At 42.6% G+C, this 14740-nt stretch overlaps 1 protein-coding gene across 1 annotated transcript; it reads right to left on the reverse strand.

Annotated features, from left to right (window-relative positions):
- Positions 1-1555: 1555 nt before the first annotated feature.
- On the reverse strand, positions 1556-13801 carry zdhhc1 (zDHHC palmitoyltransferase 1). The gene is made up of 11 exons (XM_079285696.1): positions 13519-13801; positions 12473-12695; positions 11662-11837; positions 8783-8884; positions 6873-6997; positions 5728-5883; positions 5530-5654; positions 4715-4803; positions 3664-3778; positions 3365-3437; positions 1556-2165 (listed from the first exon to the last, which is right to left on the reverse strand). Exons 2-11 carry the CDS (start codon positions 12692-12694, stop codon positions 1627-1629), a joined length of 1722 nt encoding a protein of 573 aa, XP_079141822.1. The 5' UTR covers position 12695; positions 13519-13801; the 3' UTR covers positions 1556-1626.
- Between the last annotated feature and the right edge of the window lie 939 nt (positions 13802-14740).

The raw sequence follows: 14740 nt of genomic DNA on the forward strand, positions 1-14740 counted from the left end.
GTTAATTTTTAACAGGGGGAAGGACCCGGTTCAGAAAAACCTTTAAACAACAACTGGGACACTTCATGGGAATCTCTGCAGCTGACAGGCCGCCACGCCCCCCTGCAGCTGGTTAATGGTTGGTCAGTGTGAAGCAGGTAGAGGAGCTCAGTGATTGGCAGGAGACAACCTCCGGGTCTTTAAAGTAAATCCAAAGCTTCATGTGTTAAAGCTGCATTCTCTCTAGTGTCCACCAGGGGGCGACTCCTCTGGTTGTATAGAAGTCTATAGAAAATGACTCTACTTCTCTCTTGATTTATTACCTCAGTAAACATTGTAAACATGAGTTTATGTCTCAATCTCTAGTTTCAAGTCTTCTTCAATACAGCATGATGTTCATTTAGTACATTATGGTCCATTTAGAGTCACACAGACCATAAAGCAGGGGATGCTTTAGGGCGGGGCTACACGCTGATTGACAGGTCGACACCACGGCATGTTTACCTGCACACTGCAGCATCAGGTTACAGATCAAACTGTTCAATGGAAACCAGAACAAGAGTGTTGGTGAAGTGAACACACAAAGACCTGTGTGTGTGTGTGTGTGTGTGTGTGAGAGACATACTTCTCATTGCCGCTCCTTTTTGATCAACATTGTTTTGATGTTGTCGGGGCTCGTTGCCGAAGCAACTCCTCTCATCGTGGAGGGACGGTGACATGCAACAACACACACACACACACACACACACACACATATTTGGATATAAAAGTTTTCGGTTTTTTAAGTGATCAGTTTTCTGTCATTCATTGTTAAACAGGTAAAATCAGCTGACGGCTGTAAAAGATCAACAAACATCCTGTTTGTGAACACAAACTGCTGAACTCAGGAGCAGATCAATGCTGAGAGACAAGATTAGCTTAGCTTATCTTAGTTTAGCATAAGGCTGCTGCCAGTCTTTATGAGACACAACAATGACATCACTAGAGGGGCTGGTGGCACATGATTGGCTGAAAAGTGGAAAAAAGTGTAGCAAAGTGTCGCAAAGTGTCACAAACTTGCTGTGAAAAAAAGAGCTTTTTTAACATGAAAATATCAGATAAACTGTGTAATATTTTATAATAGTGAGTTTTAATAATGTACTGTACTGTGATGGTTCATTTATGTGTTTTAGTATGAACTTTAAATGACCATGATCCATCGGCCATCATGTCAGGAGTGTGATAGCGTTAGCATTAGCATTACTGTACTTTAGCGGCGTGTTTCGGGTTGTTAGTGCTGGACAGGAAGTGATGTCGTCCCTGGGTTACCATGGAGACAAACTGGGACACAGTAAAAACAACTGGGAGTGATGGCGTCTCAGGGGGGGGGGGGGGGGGGGGGGGGTAGTACCATAACGAGATACAAACACACTGAACAGCCTCTCAGTGACGTACAAAGTTAAGGTTTTCGAGGTTCAGTAACTTCATTTATAAAGATTGTGCACAAACATGACCTCAGCTTTGGCATTCAGAATTAAAAAGTCATCGTAAAACAAAAACAATAAATAGTCAAGAGACACAAAAACAAGTCCTGAAATTAAATAAAGATCGTTGTGCGTGGCTACAAAAAAAGAGAGAAAAAAGAGAGTGGGATTAGATTGTTCCGGGTCACAGCTCCATCCAGGATGTTGCACCTGAGCCCAGTGACGCCCGAGACGCCGGTCTGGACCCAGACCTGGACCCGGGTCTCGATCCCAGCGGTCTGGAGCTGGTCAGCAGCCTCCTGCCCAGACTGAGGCCTTCCTCCCAGGGCTCGGAGGCCTCTCCGCTGGCCCGGCTGACGAACACCACGGGCGGCTGGGTGGAGGCCATCTCAAACCTCAGCTCCACGGTGCTCTTATTACCGAGGAAGGAGGAAGAGGAGGAGGCGGCCTTCCTCTTAGTCCTGGGCTGGGGGGACGGGAGTGGGAACGCTGGGACGACTCTGTGTGAAGACGAGGAAGCGTCTCCGGCAGCGGAGGACGAAGAGCCCAGTTTGGCCAACGCCACGGGGATCTCCTCCAGAGACTCCGCAGAGTCCGAGTGGTACTCAGCAGGAGGGGCGGCGGCCTGGACGGGGCCCGGGACCGGGGCCAGGGAGGCCCTCAGAGGGAATGCTGGGAAAGGAAGCCGGGTACCCAGAGACACAGAGGACACAATGATGGGCTCTAATGGGAGGAAAACACAGCAACAAATGTCCAATTATGAACCAACGTTTGGTCATCATACTGGTCATTACACTGGTCATTACACTGGTCATTACACTGGTCATTACACTGGTCATTACACTGGTCATTACACGGGTCATTATATTGGTTATTATACTGGTCATTATACTGGTCATTATACTGGTCATTACACTGGTCATTACACTGGTCATTACACTGGTCATTACACTGGTCATTACACTGGTCATTACACGGGTCATTACACGGGTCATTACACGGGTCATTACACGGGTCATTACACTGGTTATTACACGGGTCATTACACTGGTTATTATTAAGGTCATTACACGGGTCATTACACGGGTCATTACACGAGTCATTACACTGGTCATTACACTGGTCATTACACGGGTCATTACACGGGTCATTACACTGGTCATTACACTGGTCATTACACGGGTTATTATTAAGGTCATTACACTGGTCATTACACTGGTTATTACACGGGTCATTACACTGGTTATTATTAAGGTCATTACACTGGTTATTACACGGGTCATTACACTGGTTATTATTAAGGTCATTACACGGGTCATTACACGGGTCATTACACGGGTCATTACACGGGTCATTACACTGGTCATTACACGGGTCATTACACGGGTCATTACACTGGTCATTATTAAGGTCATTACACTGGTCATTACACTGGTTATTACACGGGTCATTACACTGGTTATTATTAAGGTCATTACACTGGTCATTACACTGGTTATTACACTGGTTATTATTAAGGTCATTACACTGGTCATTACACTGGTCATTACACTGGTTATTACACTGGTCATTACACTGGTCATTACACTGGTTATTATTAAGGTCATTACACTGGTCATTACACTGGTCATTACACTGGTTATTATTAAGGTCATTACACTGGTCATTACACTGGTCATTACACTGGTTATTATTAAGGTCATTACACTGGTCATTACACTGGTCATTACACTGGTCATTATACTGGTTATTACACTGGTCATTACACTGGTCATTGTAAATGTGTAAATGTGTGTAAACTTGTGTAAATGTGTGTTTCTGCTGAAAACAGAGACCTTGTTGTTTCAGGTCACAGGAAGGCATTACATGAGTGACGGTCCTCAAAGGGTTAGAAAGACAGACGTGTGTGTGTGTGTGTGTACCGGGGGGCGGGGCTGAACCCGGGCCACGCCTTGTGGTGACCTCTACTGGAACTTTACGGACCTTCTTCTTTTTCTGTGAAAAGCACAAAGACACACTCTCACTGGCAATCAGGAGACAGCATTCATGTGCGACGTCACACCGATGATTGACACATGAGTGACGTCATAGACGAAGAAGAGAACCAGAAGGACACAAACACATTAACTCTTCACACTAATTACAACACACACCCCATCTCTTCTCTGTGTGTGTGCGTGTGTTTACCTCTGTGTGTGTGTGTGTGTGTGTGTGTGTTTACCTGTGTGCGTCGGTGTGTGTGTTCTGCTGCTTTCAGCTCAGTAGACATTGTGGGCGGAGCTTCTTCCTCCATGACAGGACTGGACACGGTCCTCACTCTGCCATTGGACAGGAACCTGACACACACACACACACACACACACACACACACACACACACACACACACACACACAGGTGTTACTAAGACAATTATTTTCCTGTTGATCGATTAATCGTTGGAGCTCTAAAGTGAATAAATAATGTGACATAATGGTAATTTAACAAAAGCAGATATTTAAATAAAAATACAATCTTTAATTTCTTAACATTAGAATTGTGTTTTTTTATGTAAACAATCACTAAATATGACAATAACTAAGTCAAAAGATGACATTTAGAATATGTTTGTTTTTAGTACAAATCCCTGATGATTTTATTTATTTTTTAATAAGCCTACATTTTGGTACAAGTACAACACCCCGACTACAATCACAGCACAGTAGTACCAGCCAATCACAGCACAGTAGTACCAGCCAATCACAGCACAGTAGTACCAGCCAATCACAGCACAGGTTCATCTCTTTCTCTCTCCTGCTGGACTCAGCGCTCTGAGAGCTGCAGTGTAAATAAAGTCACTCCCAACAGACGAAGGTTCAGAGAGTGGAGTTATTTATGAAGGCAAACACACACACACACAATACACACACACACAGACAGACACAATACACACACACACACACACACACACAGACATACACAATACACACACACACACAATACACACACACACACGCACACAATACACACAATACACACACACACACAATACACACAATACACACACACACACAATACACAATACACACAATACACACACACTTTGTTTGCTTCCCGGAGGTCACGGGCAAAAGAATTCTCCTTTTGCACACTTAGTTTTTTGGTCTTTCCATGGCTATCTATTGTGTTATGAAATGAAGTGTTTACTAAAAAGGCATCGGGATCAATGGCAGCGAGGCGTGTCGACAGGACCAGAACCAGAACCAGGACCAGAACCAGAAGCAGAAGCACTCACTCTGCCTCCCCGTGCACAGACACAGTGTTCGGTTCCTCCACGTCCAGCTGAGGGTTGGTGTAGCCCAGAGTCCCCGAGTAGTTCACGTCCTGAGGGGGGTCAGACCAGAACACATATTTCCTGTAATTAAGAGTTATTGTGTGTTTTTGTATTTCAGCTGCACAGTCATGCTAATAACGAAGCTAACAAGGAGGTTCACTTCAGTTACATTATGAAAATGAGTACTGCTGAAGGTAAATTATAACGTCCTCCTTCTTTCTTTCTTTCCTTCCTTCCTTCCTCCTTCCTTCCCCCCTCCTTCTTTCTTTCCTTCCTCCTTCCTTCCTTCCTTCCTTCCTTCCTCCTTCCTCCGTTATCATTTAAATAGTGTGTTTCTATGAAAATAATCACTCTAGACAGTAACGTTTTCTGTTTCTGTTATTTATTATTTATGGACACATTTTCTCATTTCTGATAAGTTTGTCTATCAATCTAGTAGCCGAGCTTTTTTAATGTGAAACCCTGAATAAGTCTCTTTTTTTAAGGCAACGATTGACGATTATGTAGTTTTGTGTACTTTATAGTCACATGACTAATCAATACTCTACTAGACCATAATATCCTGCCATGTCACCATGGTTACAATGTCCTGAATGAGGAGTTACATTTAGAAAAGGATGTAAAAGTTCATCCTGTGTTGATGTCGCCCCCTACAGTCAGAGAGGGGAACAGCTGCTGCAGGTTTTCATATTTACACCAGTTAGTTTTGTGTGTGTGAGAGTCGGTGTGTCGGGTCACATCAGAGCCAACATGGCTGCCGGCGGAGCCTCAGTTACCTTGATGAGGTGGAGCGACGGTGGAGCCGCCGGCTCCTTCACTGATCCTGGTTTCCTGGAGTCTCTGCCGTCCTGACGGTGACGCTGACGCACGATGTATTCAAAGGTGCTGAGTCGGTTCCACACTGTAACACACACACAGTGATGATGTCACCGCCACACAGACAGACAGACAGGTGTGTGTCTGTGGTGTCTTACTCAGGTAGAGGTGGAAGCAGAGCAGGTGGCAGAGCAGCACGGACGACAGCAGACCCAGAGCGACGGTGACGGCAGCAAGACCGGGAATCACTGCTGCAGCCGACCGGACCGGAGCCGCCGGCAGGAAGAGAAACCACACGGCTGTCTCGTTCCTCCCTACACACACACACACACACACACACAAAGACAAAGACACAAAGACACACACACACAAAGACACACACACACACACACAAAGACACACAAAGACACACAAACACACACACACACACACACACAAAGACACACACACACACACACACAAAGACACACACACACAAAGACACGCACACACACTCACACACACACACACAAAGACACGCACACACTCACTCACACGCACACACCCACACAAAGACACACACACACACACACACACACACACAAAGACACACACACACACACACAAAGACACACACATACACAAAGACACACACACACACACATACATACACAAAGACACACACACACACACACACAATCACACACACATACACAAAGACACACACACACACACACACACACACACATTCACAAAGACACACACACACACAAAGACACACACACACAAAGACACACACACACACACACAAAGACACGCACACACACTCACTCACACACACACACACACACACACACAAAGACACGCACACACACTCACTCACACGCACACACACAAAGACACACACACACACACACACACACACACACAAAGACACGCACACACACTCACTCACACACACACGGGATGAATTTCTATCATCATAATGAAAAACAGGAGCCTGATTTAAAAAATACAGGAATTATCATGGAAGAAAGAACAGACTCACAATGTTGCTATTGTTAAATAATAAATATTTTTGCTATTATTATTGTTAATTTGTATTATTATTGTCATTTATTATTATAATGTCTTGTTGTTATTATTATTATTATTGTTCAAAATGCAGCAGAACTTTATAAAAGTTCTAACAAGATGTAAAGTGAATTGGTTCCGGTGTGTTTTAAGCATATTTTGAGGATTGTCTGGATATTCATTGTGATCACGATGAACCAGATCGATCTGATGCTGGGTCAGAGGTCAGGGGTCAGGGGTCAGGTCTTACCCAGGAAGTGTTTGTCAGAGCGGAGTTTAGACGGGTCCAGAAAGAACTCAATGAAGACGTAGAAGGCAACGACCAGAACCAGAGAGACCCCCAACAGAGCCGAGACCACACTGTGGAGGAACAACCTGCAGGAGACACACAGAACACAGTACTGCAGAGTACACACAGTACTGCAGAGTACACACAGTACTCCTAAATGCAGACAGTACTGCTGAGTACACACAGTACTACTGAGTACACACAGTACTCCTAAATGCAGACAGTACTGCTGAGTACACACAGTACTGCTGAGTACACACAATACTCCTAAATCCAGACAGTACTGTTGAGTACACACAGTACTGCTGAGTACACACAGTACTCCTAAATGCAGACAGTACTGCTGAGTACACACAGTACTGCTGAGTACACACAGTACTCCTAAATGCAGACAGTACTGCAGAGTACACACAGTACTGCTGAGTACACACAGTACTGCTGAGTACACACAGTACTCCTAAATGCAGACAGTACTGCTGAGTACACACAGTACTGCTGAGTACACACAGTACTCCTAAATGCAGACAGTACTGCAGAGTACACACAGTACTGCTGAGTACACACAGTACTGCAGAGTACACACAGTACTGCTGAGTACACACAGTACTGCAGAGTACACACAGTACTGCTAAATGCAGACAGTACTGCTGAGTACACACAGTACTGCTGAGTACACACAGTACTGCTAAATGCACACAGTACTGCTGAGTACACACAGTACTGCAGAGAACACACAGTACTGCAGAGAACACACAGTACTGCTAAACACACACATTACTGCTGAGTACACACAGTACTGCAGAGTACACACAGTACTGCAGAGTACACACAGTACTGCTGAGTACACACAGTACTGCAGAGAACACACAGTACTGCAGAGTACACACAGTACTGCTAAACACACACAGTACTGCAGAGTACACACAGTACTGCTGAGTACACACAGTACTGCAGAGAACACACACATTACTGCTGAGTACAAACAATTCTGCTCAGTACACATGACACTGCTGTGTACATACAGTACTGTTGAGTACACACAGTACTACTGAATACATATATTCTGCTCTTGCTTTGTGCAGGAAAGCTTAACAGATAGCTAACAGTAGATCCTTTCAATAAAGACCCAGGCATCCGTTGAAGAGTTTCAGGGCTTTAGTTAGAAGTTCTTACTTTTGTAAAACTGTGGAAACACAATATGAAATATGGCCTTACAAACTGTCCATATACACATACATGAATACATAACAACAATCCAGCATATAGCCAACATGAAAGAATGTTCGACTAGCTAGCTTCTAAGCTAATATTAACATTGCCGTCAATGGAGAAATGCTAATCGCGATTAGCATTTAATACAACGCAAATACTATATTAACAGAGCAAATAGAATATAATATAATATTTCTTCTCATGCTTCATGACGAAATACTCACAGACTAAGGTCTCTCAAGGTTACCAAACAGAAGAGGTGAAACATTAGTAGTATTCATAAGAATACCAAAACAACGAGGTACTAACTACGGCAAGAGAAGAAGGACAAATGCGAGCATGAAAAGGCAATGACATTCTACAACACAGAAATGTGGGGGCAGAACAACATATGTCTTGTGTATTTACAAGTTTGTGGGTTATGATCAGCTGGAGCTGACATCCATCTTTGTAGTTGTAGTCAGATATTTAATAAAAGGACACAATGATTTTAAATAGCATTAAAATACAGATGTGCACACTAAACGTTCTATTTTTTGTATTACCATCATGGTGGAAAGTCCAAGTATTTGTATTTCCTTTACATTACCAAGAGAGAGACGAGCCTGATGTTGTGAAGGAGAAGTTGTGTTATTTGTTGACGTCAGACTCAGACGTACCTGTAGTTCCTGCTGCCCACACAGTTGTTGAGCCAGCGACAGTGATGGTCGAAGTTAGAAACACACTTGTTACAGGCGCTGCAGTGCTTCGACTTGGGACCCCTGAAACCACACCAGAGACGCCCTCCGGTTCAATATATCAGAGGATTAAAAAGTAGCAGTCGTCCAACTGTAGTAGTAGTAGTTTGACTGTAGTAGTAGTCTGACTGTAGTAGCAGTACTAGTCTGACTGTAGTAGTATTCTGACTGTAGTAGTAGTACTAGTCTGACTTTAGTAGTAGTACTAGTCCGACTGTAGTAGTAGTAGTAGTCCGACTGTACTACTAGTAGTAGTCTAACTGTAGTAGTAGTATTCTGACTGTAGTAGTAGTAGTAGTCTGACTAGTAGTTTAACTGTAGTAGTAGGAGTCTGACTGTAGTCGTAGTAGTGTGACTGTAGTAATAGTAGTCTGACTGTAGTAGTAGTAGTCTGACTGTAGTAGTCTGACTGTAGTAGTAGTCTGACTGTAGTAGTCTGACTGTAGTAGTAGTAGTATTCTGACTGTAGTAGTAGTAGTAGTAGTAGTCTGACTGTAGTAGCAGTAGTAGTCCGACTGTAGTAGTAGTAGTAGTCTGACTGTAGTAGTAATAGTAGTCTGACTGTAGTAGTAGTAGTCTGACTGTAGAAGTAGTATTCTGACAGTAGTAGTAGTACTAGTCTGACTGTAGTAGTAGTCTGACTGTAGTAGTAGTATTCTGACTGTAGTAGTAGTAGTAGTCCGACTGTACTAGTAGTAGTAGTCTAACTGTAGTAGTAGTATTCTGACTGTAGTAGTAGTAGTCTGACTAGTAGTTTAACTGTAGTAGTAGGAGTCTGACTGTAGTCGTAGTAGTGTGACTGTAGTAATAGTAGTCTGACTGTAGTAGTAGTAGTCTGACTGTAGTAGTAGTATTCTGACTGTAGTAGTAGTCTGACTGTAGTAGTCTGACTGTAGTAGTAGTCTGACTGTAGTAGTAGGAGTATTCTGACTGTAGTAGTAGTAGTAGTAGTAGTCTGACTGTAGTAGCAGTAGTAGTCCGACTGTAGTAGTAGTAGTAGTCCGACTGTAGTAGTAATAGTAGTCTGACTGTAGTAGTAGTAGTCTGACTGTAGAAGTAGTATTCTGACAGTAGTAGTAGTACTAGTCTGACTGTAGTAGTAGTCTGAATGTAGTAGTAGTATTCTGACTATAGTAGTAGTAGTAGTCAGACTGTACTAGTAGTAGTAGTCTAACTGTAGTAGTAGTATTCTGACTGTAGTAGTAGTAGTCTGACTAGTAGTTTAACTGTAGTAGTAGGAGTCTGACTGTAGTCGTAGTAGTGTGACTGTAGTAATAGTAGTCTGACTGTAGTAGTAGTAGTAGTCTGACTGTACTAGTAGTAGTAGTCTAACTGTAGTAGTAGTATTCTGACTGTAGTAGTAGTAGTAGTAGTCTGACTAGTAGTTTAACTGTAGTAGTAGTAGTATGACTGTAGTAGTAGTATTCTGACTGTAGTAGTAGTAGTATTCTGACTGTAGTAGTAGTAGTAGTAGTCCGACTGTAGTAGTAATAGTAGTCTGACTGTAGTAGTAGTAGTCTGACTGTAGAAGTAGTATTCTGACAGTAGTAGTAGTACTAGTCTGACTGTAGAAGTAGTATTCTGACAGTAGTAGTAGTACTAGTCTGACTGTAGTAGTATTCTGACTGTAGTAGTAGTATTCTGACTGTAGTAGTAGTACTAGTCTGACTGTAGTAGTAGTAGTCTGACTGTCGTAGTAGTAGTAGTCCGACTGTAGTAGTAGTAGTCATCTAACTGTAGTAGTAGTAGTAGTCTGACTGTAGTAGTATTAGTCTGACTGTAGTAGTAGTAGTCAGACTGTAGTAGTATTAGTCTGACTGTAGTAGTAGTATTAGTCTGACTGTAGTAGTAGTATTAGTCTGACTGTAGTAGTAGTAGTAGTCTGACTATAGTAGTAGTAGTCTGACTGTAGTAGTAGTCTGACTGTAGTAGTATTAGTCTGACTGTAGTAGTAGTCTGACTGTAGTAGTAGTAGTATTCTGACTGTAGTAGTAGTAGTAGCAGTCTAACTGTAATAGTAGTATTCTGACTGTAGTAGTAGTAGTAGTAGTCCGACTGTAGTAGTAGTAGTCTGACTGTAGTAGTAGTATTAGTCTGACTGTAGTAGTAGTCTGACTGTAGTAGTAGTATTCTGGCTGTAGTCGTAGTAGTAGTAGTCTGGCTGTAGTAGTAGTATTCTGACTGTAGTAGTAGTATTCTGACTGTAGTAGTAGTAGCAGTCTAACTGTAATAGTAGTAGTCTGACTGTAGTAGTAGTAGTAGTCTGACTGTAGTAATAGTCTGACTGTAGTAATAGTAGTCTGACAGCAGCAGCAGCAGTACTAGTAGTAGTAACAGCTGTTAGACTGCAGGTCTACATGTGACCCAGTTCCTCCAGGACCTCTTGGGAGAAACCAGACCACTGACCTGGTTTCTAACTGCAACTCAGGATCAGATCCATCACAGTGACTCACATCAGACCTCAGTGAGTACTTTCATTATTTACACTGAGGAAGTGAGCTGCATTAAACATGGAGATACCCAACACTTCTTAAAGGGCCAGTACCCCCCTACTGTCTCAATATTACTACAGACTGCCTTCAGAGACAACCTGGATGACGTCTGTCCAACTCTCTGGAGGACACACAGGCTCCTACATATCTACATAGATATATGTTTCATTAAAACATTTTAGGTTTCTGGGTCATGTGACATCTTCATTCAAATGCCATCTGCTGATGAACGATGCTTTTTGAATGGAGCTTTTTAAGTGTCTGTTATTACTGATGTTAATTCATCTAAACATTCTAGAGTCGACTCACACGTCCACCTGGCAGAGGTAGCAGTGGCAGTTCTCGATGACGTGGGCGTGTTTTGAGCGGTCGAACTCTGGCACCGGACCTCTGTCGCTCTTGGTTCTGACGTTGTGGTCGGCCGGGTCCACGGACACAGCCATCAGGTGGACGCACAGGTGACACACGAAGGTGACTCCAGTACACTGAGGCTCAGCATCAGGACCACAACAAAACGCAGGATGATCAGTGGACCGATAGGGAAGCTCATTCAAGTCACATTAGCATCATCTACACATATCCAGAATCAGCGATAGTAGTAGTTGTAGTAGTGGCAGTAGTAGCAGTAGTAGTAGTAGCAGTAGTAGTAGCAGTAGTAGCAGTAGTAGTAGTAGTAGTAGTAGTAGTAGTAGTAGCAGTAGTAGCAGTAGTAGTAGTAGTAGTAGTAGCAGTAGTTGTATTAGCAGTAGTAGTAGTAGTAGTAGTAGTAGTAGTAGTAGCAGTAGTTGTAGTAGTAGTAGTAGTCGTAGTAGTAGCAGTAGTTGTAGTCGTAGTAGTTGTAGTAGTAGTAGTAGTAGCAGTAGTTGTAGTAGTAGTAGTAGTCGTAGTAGTAGCAGTAGTTGTAGTCGTAGTAGTTGTAGTCGTAGTAGTAGTAATAGTAGTAGTAGTAGTAGTAGCAGTAGTTGTAGTAGTAGTAGTAGCAGTAGTTGTAGTCGTAGTAGTTGTAGTCATCTGACAGCAGTGAAATATTAGCATCATCTAAAGATACTAAAGGCTACAACCAATAAACCAATGAGCATAATCAATAAGTAACACTGGGTCCATCGGGTCTAAAGGATACGATGTAGCCTGCAGGGATCCAGTGGGGGGGCAGCAGCGGGACGAACACGCCAAAGCCGGTGATGGCGAAGTAGACGTAGAGCAGCCAGGCCAGCAGCTGGAAGGGGTGCGGAGGCCAGCTCCACCCGTTGGTCCGGGAGCAGAGCGCCGCGTCGGCCTGCCGGAGCCCGTCATCGTCAGCGACCGGCGCCGTGCGGTTCGGGTTCCTACTGCACGCGTCCATCCTGCAAACAAACACAGAATCAAACCAGCTGAGAGGTCGCTTTCAGCCAGAGAGCATGGTCTTCATCACGCGATATCTTATATCTGCTCCATCTAATATTGGAACATAACTGTGCCTCGTCAGTACTCTTAAAAATTTGTGGGAAAATGTCTCAAAATGTATTAGCGATGTTTTGTACAAAGATTTTTTCTATATTACATATAAGTGTAAGTTTACAAGACAGACACATTTTTGTGTTTTTTACAAAGAGTTTGTAATGTATTTAAAAACTACGCTAAAGATTGTACAGTATTTGAGTAAATGTACTTAGTTACTTTGCACCACCATGAAACAGAGAAACAGAGAAAGTTTATTGATTATTAGAATCGTTTATATTGTAATAATGTTATGTCCATCAGCTGATCACTTCTTCTCTCTGATATTAGATTATATGACATTCATGAAATTGATTAACAGTTTTTGAGATGTTGTCATCTTACTGAGTAAAACCTGCAGGTTAACCTGGTGGTACAGCTCATACACATACTGATACAGATATTTATTTCATCAATACATCAACAAATGAATCAGCAGATTGCTCCATAATGAAAACTGAACTAATTAATAGTCACATTGCTAAATATCCACATGGAGTTTGAGGCTATACTACAGGTGTGGATGATGGACAGCTCGAGGCTACTACAGGTGTGGATGATGGACAGCTCGAGGCTACTACAGGTGTGGATGATTGACAGCTCGAGGCTACTACAGGTGTGGATGATTGACAGCTCGAGGCTATACTACAGGTGTGGATGATTGACAGCAGCATTAACCCGGGTACTCACGTGTTTAGCGCGGGTTAACGGGCCCTCCTCTCCACTGCATCTCGAGCCACAGACCCGTGTCAGACCCGGGTCAGAGCGTTAACTCACTTCCATCCCGTGTTCGACCCGGTGATTAGCTTCACAACAAACACACGAAGGTTAGCGTGCTAAGCTAATCACTCGCAGTGTTTAGAGCTCAGGCTGATCTCAGATCAGTTCCTACAGACAGTGACGTCGGGCCTCACGATTAAACGTTTATCACGGAAGATTGTTTTAAATATTTAAGATCAGCCTCTAAGCGAGTCAACCGTGAGCTAGCTGTTAGCCTGTTAGCATAGCGGACGCTGCCTTCCTGCTACGGCTCTGTGCGTCGTTTCCTTGGTAACGCTCCATGGTCTGCTCTCATTGGTCACAGCAGACCCCGCCCACTGACAGCTGTGATGACGCTTAGAGTCCAGCAGGGGGCAGTAGCCTCATGAACGTTGAAACACTTTTAAAGATATTCACATTTAAACTGAATGAACACAATAAAAATACACTTTTATTGAATCCTTGGGATCCTAATAACTATTAATAACTATTAAACGGTAGCGTAATGTATGTACAGTATATGTTTATGATGTCATATAATTTAATATAATAAAATAAATTACCATATGATATAACATTATATCTGATCATATTAAATCATATAAAATAATATAATATCATGTCATAACATATAAAGTTATTCAATTGAATATAATATAGAATTATATAATATATTATATTATATTATAAGATCAGAGAAATAAAAAAATAAAGAATAAAGAATATAAAGAATAAAGAATAAAAATAAATTATTATTAAATAAAGTATGATATCAAATAATCAATGTTTAATAAGTCTATAAGCAAAACGTTGGTGTCAAAATAGTATGGTCAAACGTGTTGAGAGTGAAGAGTTTAGTTTTTGAGGTTTTGGCAGTGGCGGCCGTGTGTTTCATATCTGGGCCTTCAGTGCTGTCCTGCAGCTGAAACACCACCTTATGACTGATGATGGCGCCACAGCTACGCTTATGTGTTTCTATGGTGTAACAATACACGTATTCGTATTAAACCGTTCGGTACGAGGCTTACAAACCGAACAATACGTTTGAATAATAATTTGGAAAATGCAGAAGCTTAAATTGTGGGAAATGTAATGTTTTCTGCTCTCACGTAGGACGTGTGACCTCTGAACAAGAACAAAACAAACACAACAA

This window comes from Melanostigma gelatinosum (genome assembly GCF_949748355.1).
Source record: "Melanostigma gelatinosum genome assembly, chromosome: 2".
Taxonomy (NCBI): Eukaryota; Metazoa; Chordata; class Actinopteri; order Perciformes; family Zoarcidae; genus Melanostigma; species Melanostigma gelatinosum.

Coding starts and splice junctions, on each gene's coding strand:
- zdhhc1 (XM_079285696.1), bottom strand. CDS start 12,694: ATGGACGCGTGCAGTAGGAACCCGAACCGCACGGCGCCGGTCGCTGAC. Junction 5,884..6,872: donor CTCTGACAAACACTTCCTGG/GTAAGACCTGAC, acceptor GTGTGTGTGTAG/GGAGGAACGAGACAGCCGTG. Junction 4,804..5,529: donor CGTCGCTCCACCTCATCAAG/GTAACTGAGGCT, acceptor GACCCCCCTCAG/GACGTGAACTACTCGGGGAC.